This window comes from Dermochelys coriacea, chromosome 1 (genome assembly GCF_009764565.3).
Source record: "Dermochelys coriacea isolate rDerCor1 chromosome 1, rDerCor1.pri.v4, whole genome shotgun sequence".
In the NCBI taxonomy this organism is placed as follows: Eukaryota; Metazoa; Chordata; order Testudines; family Dermochelyidae; genus Dermochelys; species Dermochelys coriacea.
Window position 1 is genome coordinate 107,744,006 of NC_050068.2, and position 12,817 is coordinate 107,756,822.

Below are 12,817 nucleotides of genomic sequence, written 5' to 3' on the forward strand. Positions count from 1 at the left end.
TATTTATGGGTCAGAGCATCATAGCAGGAACCTTTCCAATCCTTCATGCTCCCACCTGCCCCCAAACATGTGCTAGTTGTAATCCCCTCAGACTGCTCCCTCCATACCAGTCTGCACAATATAGAAGGGACTATGTAGAGCGCAGCCATTATTTGGCTGCATAATACTGGAGAGCAGAAACCAAGGAGGACAGCCAGTACTGCCAGAGTGGGGAGTCTTACCGTGTTCCAAAGCCCCTGCACGCAAGAAAGCAAAGAGACCAGTTCTAGATAGTGTTTTATATTCACTGACCACACGTGTAGACAACTACATGAGGGGTATGGCAGGGGATAAATCAGCGTATGTCTGCTCCTAAAAGGAAACGTGGAGGGGCTCCCATAGTTCACCAGCTTCCAGTGAGCCTCATGCTCTTTGAGCATTAACAGAGAGCTCAAGGGCTACATGCAAAGTTAAAACATTCCCTTCTTGCAAATTAGTATGTGTTCAGTTGCTTTGAAAATGTTTCAAAACTTAATCAGTTTTTAACTCCTGTTATAATCTAAGGGCCCTAACTTACACTTCTGCTGAGGGAAAAATTTGTTCCTTAAAAAATGATACAGGTTTTTAAAAAAAAAAAAAAAACACCCTGTATAATTCTAAAAAAAAAAAAAAAAAATTACTAAAAAAGTCATTTACTGGTTTTCATTGTTATTATTTCTGTTAACAGAAAGGCAAGTGAGCGTCTGTAGAGCAGTAAGATTTATTCATAGAAAGCTTGATTCACGCTAAAGGAACAAGAATAAAGTGATTTTATCCCAATAACCAACAAAAACCCTGCAGAAAGCAGGCCCTCAAAGACTTTATTCCTTTAATAAATAATTATTTTATTGCATATGGCTATTAAGGAGAGCATCCATGATCAATACAGACTAAATACAATACACTACTCTAGTTCCATTTATTCTTGTCTCCAGCAGCATCACATTTATCCTTATATACAGCGTGTACATTGGAAGACACAGCAAGATAAGTTAAGTCTCTTGTCATATCACAATAGCAAGAAATATATTTAACATCTTGATATCCATAAACAATACGTAACCAAAAAGAAAACACTGCTTAATAACTATAGAGGTTATATAGCAAAAAAATATTTTAAATTTAAGGTAAGTCAGGCAAAATGTACAAAGACCCAATATACATTGTGAAGTTTTAGCAAACATAACATTTATACATTTTGGTTCTATTCTGTAAACTAAATCAAGAATGTAAATATTGCATATGCCTTTTGTGAAATATGCAGGATAGAGGAGAACTGAGTACATCAAGTTTTTTTTTTTAAGTTGATGTATGAATATTAACCATTTGTTATAGTGGCATGATTTTACAATTGGTACAGAGGGATACTTCAAAATAGAAGTTAAAACATTGCATTCAGCAGGTATCACATTCAGTGCTATTGTTAGGAGATGGGGGTTCATAGAGCAAACATCAATAATTGTATGTGTTTCAGTTTCAGAACTGAACAAGTACTAACTTAGAACATTTTAGAAACATTTAACGGGTTTCAAAAAAAAAACAAAAAACAAATAAGCACATTTAAATTGATCTTAGACCAATATTGTACAGCCTATGCATTGCTGTGTTGCGAGACCCCTGAAAATTACACAGGGAAAAAAAAATTACACCCTGTGTTGCGGGGTGGAAAAGGAATTAGTTTACATTCATCTTTGTCTTGTAATACAATCCTGTGTTCTAAAAGTTCAGCATGTATGCAGGAAGACTTTGCATTGCCATTATATTTGTAAGACATTGACTCTTGTCTTCCTCAAAAGAAAAATATATAGAGATATATATAATGCATTCTGTTTATAGTGATGTATAGGTTCTCCACTTATCACAGAGAATTAAAAAAAGAGAAAAAAAATCACACACAACTCAGATGACTTAGTGTAATACTTACATGACTACCAGAGCAGGCACTGGGGAGGTACCCTTAAAAAAATTGTATATGAACTCTTCATTAAATTTATCAAAGGAGCAACAAGGTGGCAGAACATTCTGCTAGTCTGGTGCAACAACTGTAGGTGACATTTGTGATAATAGCCACCACACATCACTAGTATTTTCAGAATACTGAAAATGTTAAAAAAAACAGGGGTATTCTGGCTAACTTTTATTTTTCCCTTTAATGATGCCTTTAGCTGGAATGCTACTTTTCTGGTAAGAGGCAAATATTAGGACTTTCTGGATGGCATAGTAATATATTAGAATTAACATATCAATCTGCCCAATACTTATTATCATCCTTGCATGCCTGTGTGGATTTTTGGTTAGGAGACATGCAGCGAAGATCAGGGTTAATTGACAAGTATGAGTTTGTAAATAGCAGAAAAGGCTTTTGCAATTTGAAGTACCTACATAAACACCTACTTAGAGAGGATTAAACAAGTGTGTCAAAGGTAAAAAGAGATACCCCCCCAATGCAGTTTGATTATTTTAACTTACGTTGCTTAAGTTACATACTTTATAACTATTCGGAATCTTCCGTCAAAGTCCAATCCACAAAGTTTCATTTCGTTTTAGACTTTTCAGTGCCCACATTGGGCTTTGTCTGATAAGTAAACACTGCAGCTAGTGATTTAGAACCAACCAGCAGCTGTATACTTTAAAAAGTTAAGTAAGGCTGAAGACTGTTCTTGAGAGATACTCAGCATAGTGATAAAGGAGGTCCTGTTATACACCAACAATACAAATCCGGCTTTACTTTGAACTGAGGTAGTACTGTGGTAGGCTTGAATTTATGCCAGTAAATACCAGATTTTACTGCTTTTGCAGGTGTTTGCAGAATCTCTTAATATGCTGAAGAATAAATACAGTGCGTCTTTGCAGAAAAAGGAAATGAAGGCATTGGCCATCAGTTAAAGAGGCCGGTTGAAAAGTTCCGAATTTCTAGAGAATATCTTGAATAAAGTCTGTCAAAACAACAGCACAATGATACTGTAGATGTCAATGACAGGAAATGAGCGAGGCAGGTTGCTCTCCCTTCCTTGCTGATTTGTTGTCCAGTATAGTCCATAACTGTTTTGAAAATTAAGTAACCTTTCGGACCAACAACAAAAAATAAAGTAAACATTAAGCAGCTTCGATTTAAAAAAAACAAACAAACAAAAAAACCCCCCATAAGCCAAGCAGCTTCTTTCAATGTTGTACTCTGTTGTTTGAGGTCATGGTGATAAAACTAACTCCTTCACTCTGGAGGGGAAAACAAAATGAAACAAAAGTCAATAAATACTGTTACACATATCAAGTTACTGATTTAAAAACCATCAAAAGATTGTTTTACCTTTATGTCAGGCTTTAATGACAACAAAAGTATCATCAAAATGAGAATTACCTATAAAAATATGCTTACATATCTTACATGGTATTACACAGAGGAAAAGGGGATAAGGCGCATTTTCTAACCTACTACTATTTTGTTTTCATGACTACCAATAATAACTGTTCAAGACATCAAACGAGATTTGGGGAGGAAAATGGGAGAGGAAATAGCAAAAATTCATCCCTCCTCCCCCCCCCACTCCTTCTGAACAGGACTGGTTTGTATTAATAGCAAGGTACAAGTTCTAGAAAATATATAGAAACAAAAGTTTTCAATTAGTGGAGTCTACTTCCAAACACTGAGAAACAAGGCTATTCAGACACTATGTTGTATGAAGGGCAAGTCTTCTCAAAAGATAAATGAGTATATAATGGATAATCATATGAATTAATTATTTCAGTTACTAAGAAATCTACTGTGCGTGATGAAGACCAAAAACTCTGTAGCTGGAAAGGAAAATGGCCATCTTGCCCAATCCCCAAACAAACAAAACCAACCAACCAACCAAAAAACCCTTATCCTCCCCTTTACCTTTTACAGAATGAATGGCTGTTGCCTAAATAGCTACCTGAAACAGCCAAGCAAAATTATACTGTATTTTTATTTTATGCTGTTTTAAAGAATCTAGCTGAACTGTGTCAGGTTCTTTTACTATAAAGAAATAATGAAAGATATGTACCACTCAAACACAGCAACACTGTCATATTTCTTAACTCACAACTTTAGGAGGGTTTGTTATTGTGGCTGTTAAAAAAAATAACAAAACATTTCCTTGATGTGTCACTTTAAATATAAATTGTTCTTAGCTTGTTATAATTATTTATAGTAGCTGAGCATATATAACAAACAACAGATATCAGAGACCTTGTAAGTTCTACATGCAAACAAAATAGTGTATGTGTAGCACAATATCAGATAATATGAATGCAAAATTGTATTCACATTAGGTACTCCTTATGGTGCCTGTTTTTTAAAATTTATTTTTAGTTTTAAAACCTCAGAGGAATCTGTAGTTTGAAGGTGAACTGCAAAATTTTTGCCAAAAATTAAAGGGTGCTTGCACATTGCCAGGAAGGAACAATTATATAGCTGTTCAGAAACATAGGCCTTGATCCAGCAATCCCCAAGGCAAAAAATCCATGTTAGCTTTCCTGAGTATGGACGTAAGATCAAGGACATAGTGGTCAGTGTACTTTATCATGCATTTATTAATTTCGGCATGTAAAATAAATGTAAAACCAAATTCAAAGTCAATGCATAACAAGTTATACATGAAACCTGGATAATTAACAAAAATGTAAATACTGTATAGTATTCATATAATTGGATTTTCTCTGTATTGATTCCTGATTAAACACACACCATGGCTTGTTACAAAAGTACACAGATCAAAGGCTGACACATCTTTGCATATGCATGAATGATAAAACGGCTGTGGAAACCTACTTCCACCAATTTTATCCAAGAAAAGCGACCTGTTGAAATCAATGGGAACTACTGAGTGCTCAGCCCTTTTGAAAGTCAGGATTTTTTTTAGGTGTCCAGATACAGACTTGGAGCCTAAGTTTATGTCCCCATATTCAAAAATTTTGACCCCTGCTTCGAACCTTAAAAAAAGCCTAGTACAGTCTAGCTTCTAGACACAAACAAAACAAACCCACACACATTCTTACTATGGAGGAAGACGACCAATCTGGGTGTGGATTACAACTTTTAGAAGGGACATGCAAATTAACGATTGGTAAATACAGGATAAATGAGGAGCTCTTATTTATACTCTCTCATAGTACAAGAACAAGGAAACTTTGAATTGAAAGATAAAAATGATTTTTCAATATCATGCATAATTAACCTGTGGAACTCATAGCCACAAGAAAATGTTATGATCAAAGTGAAACAGCTCACCTTCAGTGTCTTGTAAGCAAAGATGTTCACAGACCTTATTAAATAAAGTAAATGAGTGTATTAAGAACCCACATGAAGCTACTCTGTGTAGTAAAAACAGCTGCAGCCAAGGAGGCTGACACCCAGGGCCATGTGGCAAGCAGCTTACAGCGGTGAGAGTATGGAGCTACCAGGGTTTCCTACATTTCAAAATCAGGGCTTGGGGACTGGAACAAAACTGTTGTGCAGGCAGTCAGCATGAGTGTGCTGCATTTTGTTGCAAGTCTGTGTGGTTCTATGAGGAGAAACGGAGTCAAGAGAGTCACTTCTTGGGATAGGGCATAAGGGCTTGATCAGATGCTTCTGCAAAGAGACTGTCTTGCATGCTGTTTTGTTCCTACAATTGTTTAGGGAAGTAAGAAGTGTTGTGTGTACACTTTGTAAATAAACAAACTATGCTAAAAAAATAGCACAACTCTGTGTCACTGATCTCTTATCTGAGCAGAAAACATCCTGCCAGGCCTGAATTTTGGCTACTACTCATAGGGGCAACAATATAACTAAGGCCAATAGCTGAAAAGGATTCAAAATGTCTACAGTCTATATGGATAAGAAGAATATCCCTGGTTACAGTAGTTAGGAATTTTGTACACAAAGGAGCATATACACTCATATTTCAGGATATATGTACACCAATGATGAAGAAACTTCTGCTTTGGGCAGATTATTCCAAAAAACTGTCCATGAGTTTTCTTGCATCTTCCTCTGAAGCATCTAGAACTAGCTGCTTCTAGACACCAGATGCTGGTCTAAGTGGTCAGATCAAATACAGCAACTGCTGTTATTAAGAGCTAGAAGTTATCACTGTCTAGATTTTGTACTACTTGAAAAAAATATTGCTTTTAAATTTTGTACTTTTTAATAAACCTTTGTAAACTACACTTTAGTTTACATGTATTAAGGAATATCATAATGCAAACGGCGAGTAAGCTGTATATCCGATTGCCCTGTTAAGGATGCTTATTTAAAAGCATATTTAGGAATTTGACCCAAAAGAAACTGTACTTGTACAATGATCTGAAGTGCTTGTAGGCCCTGATTCAACAAGGTACTGAAGCGTGACTAATGATTCTACTCACATGCTTAAAGTTGGGCACATGCTTAAGTATGTTGTTCAACTGGGGTCTTAAGGCCTGATTCAAAGCTCAGTAATGTCAGCGAAATGGTTTCCATTAACATCAATGGGCTTTTGATCAGGTTTTCAATGAGGAAAGGAAAAATAATCACTGCTACTTGTTGCAGATTCAGAGGAAGCCATTTACCTAAAATAAAGGTGCCAGTTCCTGACAAGTACTATCTATTAAATTTAACTTTGGCCACTAATATGCTGTATGTAATCATAGGCTCCAATTCAGCAGCACTTAACTATGTGCTTAACTTAAGCATTTATAGAATTCCATGAGACAACACAGGTGCTTAAAGTTAGGTGCATGTTCAAGAACTCTGCTTACTTTGGGCCAAAATTTGCAAGCTACAGGATAGGTTCCTGATTGCTTCCAGAAATAGAAAATGTTAAACACCTTAACCAAAGCATCATAGATATGGTCCTCCATAAGTAACACACAGCAGGAGGAGCTGCAAGTTTTCTAGTGGGGGGGGGGGGGGGAGAAATCATAATCAGTGACAGTAAACCAAACCAGGGCATGTTGCATAAAGGAAAATCAATCAATCATGCATGTTTAACAGACCAATCTGTGTGTCTATATATGTATTAAACAAATATAATATTTGGGAGAAATAGGCTGATAAACCCTATATCCAGGGCCACACGAAAATCTATCAAAATACAAAATCTGATATAATTCCTACTGTCTTTATCTAAATTGTTTACTTCAAATGGTTTTGGGGCACATCAATAAGAGATCCGCAATTACAGGATCAGAGTTTCCAAAACTACCAAAGGTAAAACTCATTCAAATTGCATTAATGCTTCTCTTGAGTGCACAAAGCCATACATAAGATGAAATTAGCTAGAAAAAATTCAGTATTGCAATTTATCAAACACCATGTGTACAGAAATAATGGTTTGCCAATTAAAACAAATTCAATCTGCTTATTAATTTGCAGTCAGTGAGCAGTGAATAAGAGAGTGTACTAGGTCTTTAAATTTCTAAAAATAACTATAATTCTCATTTACTGATATGCATAGAAATGAACAATTATTGATGTGGCTCAATACAAAACACGCTGTTGGTCATTTACAACCTATAAATTAACTCAAGAGGCAGTGTGATCTATTGAACAGGACCCTGGATTGGGAGTTAGAACATCTGGGTTCTATTCCCAACTCTGCCACCGGTTTCATGTGCGACCTCTGACATGTCACTTCACCTCCCTGTACCTTTAATTCCCCTCCTATCCTTCAGCTGTCTTGTCAGGTATGTTGCAAACAAATAACTTTTCCACCATAAGTAGTCCCCTTGAAATCATTGAAATTTCTCATGATAGTGTAGTAAAATTAAGCACATGTGTGTTTGCAGGATCCAAGCCATAGACTGTAAACTCTGTGGCCGGATCTGTCTCGTAGTCTGTGGTTGTATGATGCCTAGCACATCAGGGCCCTGATCTGAATTGGAGCCTGTAGACACTACTATAATACAAAATAAAAAACAATAAATTAAGGACGGACACACTGTATTAGACTTCCTTTGAAATAATGTAAGGGTAGGACAAAAATGAAAACAAATGTCTAAACTTTCTGATCAGTATTTATCACTCTTCCCCCCACGATATTAATTCATAGAAATATAGATCAGGGGCCAAATCCTGACCTTCCTTCAGCCCTTCTTCAGCAAGTTACTTAGGAACATTTTTAACTTTAAGTTAATTCAACAAGACTACTCATGTGCTTATAGTTAGACACACTTAAGTGGGGGGGTCTCTGCAATCTGCATTGGATTTAATGAGACTACACGTGGAAGAAAAGAAATTTTGGCCCCTGATTAAACGAAAAGGTTTAAGACTAGAGCTTAACTATTTGCCAAAGCAACATACATTTCCCCAGTGCAAAATATTTAAAGTGTCCACAACTACCATCAATCTGATGTTACACATATATATGTCAAAGGAAAAACAATTTAACTATGAAAGAGGTGATATACTACTTTTTTTTTTCTTCTTCAAAAAAGTTGTTTGGACATAATTTGAGGCAGGCTGCTCAAATGAACACACTTTTGGGGGTTTGTTCTCCTAAGAAAGCAGTAAAATATCATTTAAATATGGACTTTTTAAATTTAGGGAAAAAATGGGCACTGTGTGAATACAGGCTATGACCCACTATAGCAATCAAAATATAGAATTTGTATCTATAACTATACACCAATCAGGCTTTTAAATAAGCAGAGCAGGGTTTATGTAGATACAGGTATCTACATTAAAATGAGTCTTATAAGTACTTTAATCAAAACAAAAACCTAATTGCTTGACTATAAACACAAACAAAAGAGATTCTATCTTCTAAAGTGGGAAACGCATTGCTGCACAACTTGGAAAGGTTGCTGTGTGCTGCCACCTGCAAGTGCACTACAATTATTTTCAGACACTTAATAGTTGACACTATACATTAGAGGCTACGATGGGTACCAGTATTCTTTGAGGCCATGCACACATTACAATTCACTCTTAGTGCTAAATTCTACCCACAGACACTAAAGTAATAAGAGTTGTACACAGGTATCAGAGGACAAATTTTGGGTCTTAGTTTAATCCCCCCCCCATACAAACTGGAAATTTTAAACATTAATTTCTTTAACTAAAATGAACTTTCTCTGCTCAAAAATTTACATGCCTCACTTTGTTGAGAATACTAAGTGATTGTTTTCACTCGAATTTTCTACTGCAATATAATGGGTCGATCCTGCAATGGAAATATACACGTAGTAGAAAGTGCTACACTTAGGTTCTTGCAGAATCTGGTTCTAAGTTTGGTATAAATGGTATTTCAGCATCCATTTGTCAAGAAGTTCACAGACTTCCAAGTATGAGCATCTGTGCATTAAAATATAATTCTATATAAATTATAGAATTTTTTAAAAATATCATAATGAATTTATAGCTAACATATTGGGCCTTGATAGGTACTTCTCACATCCATTAAAAAAAACAATAGATGTAGATTTAACAAAACAAAAAAAAACCCTTACATTTGTGCTTCTCATATTAGTTAAAAAAGTTCTCTTACTATATCTCTCAAATTCAAAGATTTTGCTATTTTCTATTACTAAATAACTTGGAATAGATGTAATAAATTAGGCAAAATAAGCCTACTTAGTACAATAGGAAGTTTGTTCCGTTATTTCCACCCTCTCTCTCCTGCAGCTTGGATATATGCCTGCTTAACATATTAAATGAAACTGAATAAAATCAAGTCACTTCTCATACAGCAAGCAAATCATCAGAAAAATCTTTCAAGTATTTGGTCTTGAACTGGAAACAACCACGAAGCAGGGACAGAACATAAAGAAACAGAGGTGGAAACTATATAGGAAATATGCCACCAAAAAGATTAACACATGGCATCCAGCCAAAGAGACACCGTCTCTACAGTATTTAGACATCAAAAACAAACAAGAGAGGTTGATGATCATCGCTACTGCATTTGCTTCCCACCTTACAAGCTACCACTCAATTTTATTATCACTGCAGATATAAAAACAGGACACTGGAAAAATGGTTTCAATTTTATGTCAGTTTGGTTTCCACAAGTCCTTCTGTGTCAACCCCAAAGAGATGGTAGCAATAACCTCAAAAGTTGACTGAAGGGGGGGAGGGAGGGGAAGAAGCAAAATTCTATAAAACACAGAAGCCATATAGGAAAGGGTAGTGGAAGAGGTACTCTTCATTTTTCTGTCCTGTCCTTATATTTTCTTCAGATTGGGATTGAAAATAGAAGAGTGAAGGAGAGAAGAAGCTGAGCATGAGGTTGCAGACTACATGTTTCTAGGAAGAAGGGGCAAAGAAAACCTATAGGGAACTGAGCAGACAGAGCTTATTTACAGGGCTGACAGGTACAGACATAGCAATGTATGTCCTTGTATTTTCTTCTTCTTCCAATCTACCTATAGGGAGTCAGAAAAAGGGATTGCAACCTCTCCTCAAAGGTATGTGATCTAGAATCAAAGTGCACAAAGGGGAAGCTAAACAAACACCTGGTTACTGTAAATTTCTAAACAATTCTGCAGATTTGGGTTGAAAATCTCTAAGTTGGCCAATATTTTTTGCAGAATTATGGAGGCACCAAACCCATATAATATATATTGAAATGAAAAGGTTTCCATCAGTTTACTAAAAACTCAATTATACAGGATGCAAGATGCCCCACAGCATTGTGCAAAAGAGGGGGAAATGTCTACAGTTTTCCAATATGTCTGGACAAAGCTTACTACTTTGTTTATTTTGCCCATGAATTCTTCCCATTCTATTTTCCACCTAAAGCCACTCCAGTTAAACCAATCTCAGAATTTACTTCACTCAAAATACAGTGTTTCTCAAATTGTAAAGCAGGCTTCCCAGACCAAGTGTAAGGAAATTAAAAAGAAAGTGAAAACTAAATGTTTTATTCCTTGCTATATCATTAACACATAAGTTTCAATTACTGATCTATCTAATAGGTTCTCAGTACTTGGTTCATATATTGAATATTCAGTAAATTGTTTTATCTTGTGATACCTTCAAATATAGAAACAATGAAGCAAGAAAAAACGTTGAGGCCGCTTTGTCCAAATGTTTAAGCATTCTTGCAAAATGCTCTTCCCCTTGTCAAGATGACCCCTGTAGTGCTTCAGTATAGATGGCTTACCTATACTGACAGGAAGTGTTCTCCAGTTAGCGCAGGTAATCCACCTTTCCAAAAACCAGGAGCTAGGTCAACGGGAGAATTCTTAACTTTTTAGTGTGCGTTTACTTAGATCATCATCATCTTCTAATAAATTTACCTTACAAGTGCTGAATCTAATCCACACCACTCAAAATCAAAAGTTAATAAGTTCTACTCCTATTATTAAACCACTGGGAGACAGATACTAATAACACTTTAAAATACAGTACTCATAAAAGAGGACTTGAGCCAGATTTTAGCCTCAGATGCTAGGTATCCAATTTGCTTGACCATTACAGTACCTCCTCAGTTTGAATTCACCCTAAAGTTTCTTTCCTGCCATCAGATGCACCATGGGGCTCGCAGAGTCCTCTATTTATAAAAAGCATTCCTGACCCAAACAATTGAGGACAAATTCTATTCTCATTTACAGGTTTGCAATGTCATTAATTTCTACTTCAATAAGGTTGCACACCTATAATTGAAACAGACTTTGACTCTGTGGTTATTGGCCAATTTTCAACAGTGCTTCAGATCTCCATGAAAATATCTGAAAACATCTACTCACCTGCTCTCCAACCTAATTCCCAAGTAGGCATTAGTCCTGTTTCTTTCTGTGAACAGGTAAATAAAAATGTATTGTATATTATCAGAATTTATTTAAGATTAATAATCAAAGCAATTGTATATCTGATGAGTACATTTTTTATTTCTGATTTACAGTATAGATCCCCTTATTCCCTGCCCCCACCTCAACTGTATTTTTTCAAAAAAAAAAAAAAAAAAAAAAAAAAAAAAAAAAGTGTTCTGGAGTCTAACAGTATGCCAGCATTTAGGTCTTATATTTAAAGCAATATTTTGTTAAAGGAATATCAATAATTTGCTTATTGATAATCATTCATGATTCTACAAGAAGAATCCACAACAGATGAGAATCTCTTCTGAAATTTATATACAATAGTATTGTATACAGCAGCATTATATTGTTAAGGGTTGAAAGGTTGTCACATTAATACCATAAATACCCTATTACATGTCACACCTGAAGACAAACTGATATACCCTTTAAAAACAGAGGCAACAAATTGGTAAGTAGTTTAGAAATGCAATACCAATCTTTAAAATCTTAAAAAAGTCTTACCCACAGTCCACTATCTCAAGCAAAGCACACAAGCAGTATTGAAGGAATTAAGATTATTCCTAGCTGCACTGCATGCATCTCGAATCCTCTTACCTAATAGCTTCCTGAAGAGACAAAGTGAAGCAAACCCATATTCATTAGCTCTGCTAGACCGAACTGACTCCAAAGCCTCACTTTTACAAAGGTAGTTAAGGAATGAGAATATAAAGTTGCCAAGTTACCTACTCCAAGGAGCAATAATGTCGGAGTCAAGTGAGGAATCTCAGTTTAAACAACAACAGCAAATATTCTATGTGCTAGTTTTCAGCTGCGAGATCAGGATCTAAAAAGTCCAGTTCCTTTAAAAAAAAAAAAAAAAAAACAAAACACCATTTGTTTAACTATGAAAATACCTACTTGACTAAAGTAATCCTCTCAAAACCTGAATGTTATTTGAGAAAGGGAAGGACATTTTACTAACGTTTAAGAACCTAGTATTATTTATGTCCTGAAGTACAAATCCACAACATAGTGCATTTTCTTCTGTAAATACAGGATTTGTCAGTGAATGTTT

At 35.6% G+C, this 12,817-nt stretch overlaps 1 protein-coding gene across 2 annotated transcripts in view; it reads right to left on the bottom strand.

The window, feature by feature from the left end:
• Positions 1-842: 842 nt before the first annotated feature.
• Positions 843-12,817, bottom strand: part of IRS2 (insulin receptor substrate 2) — a 31,575-nt gene continuing 19,600 nt past the window's right edge. The window contains exons 2-3 of one of the 2 annotated variants that reach the window (XM_038386064.2): positions 11,692-11,737; positions 843-3,234 (exon numbers count right to left, since the gene is read on the bottom strand). In XM_038386064.2, the coding sequence (XP_038241992.1) occupies positions 3,207-3,234; positions 11,692-11,737 (74 nt within the window). In that variant the 3' untranslated portion in view covers positions 843-3,206. The remainder of the gene's footprint in view (positions 3,235-11,691; positions 11,738-12,817) is intronic. The other variant, XM_038386074.2, reaches the window with a different exon arrangement.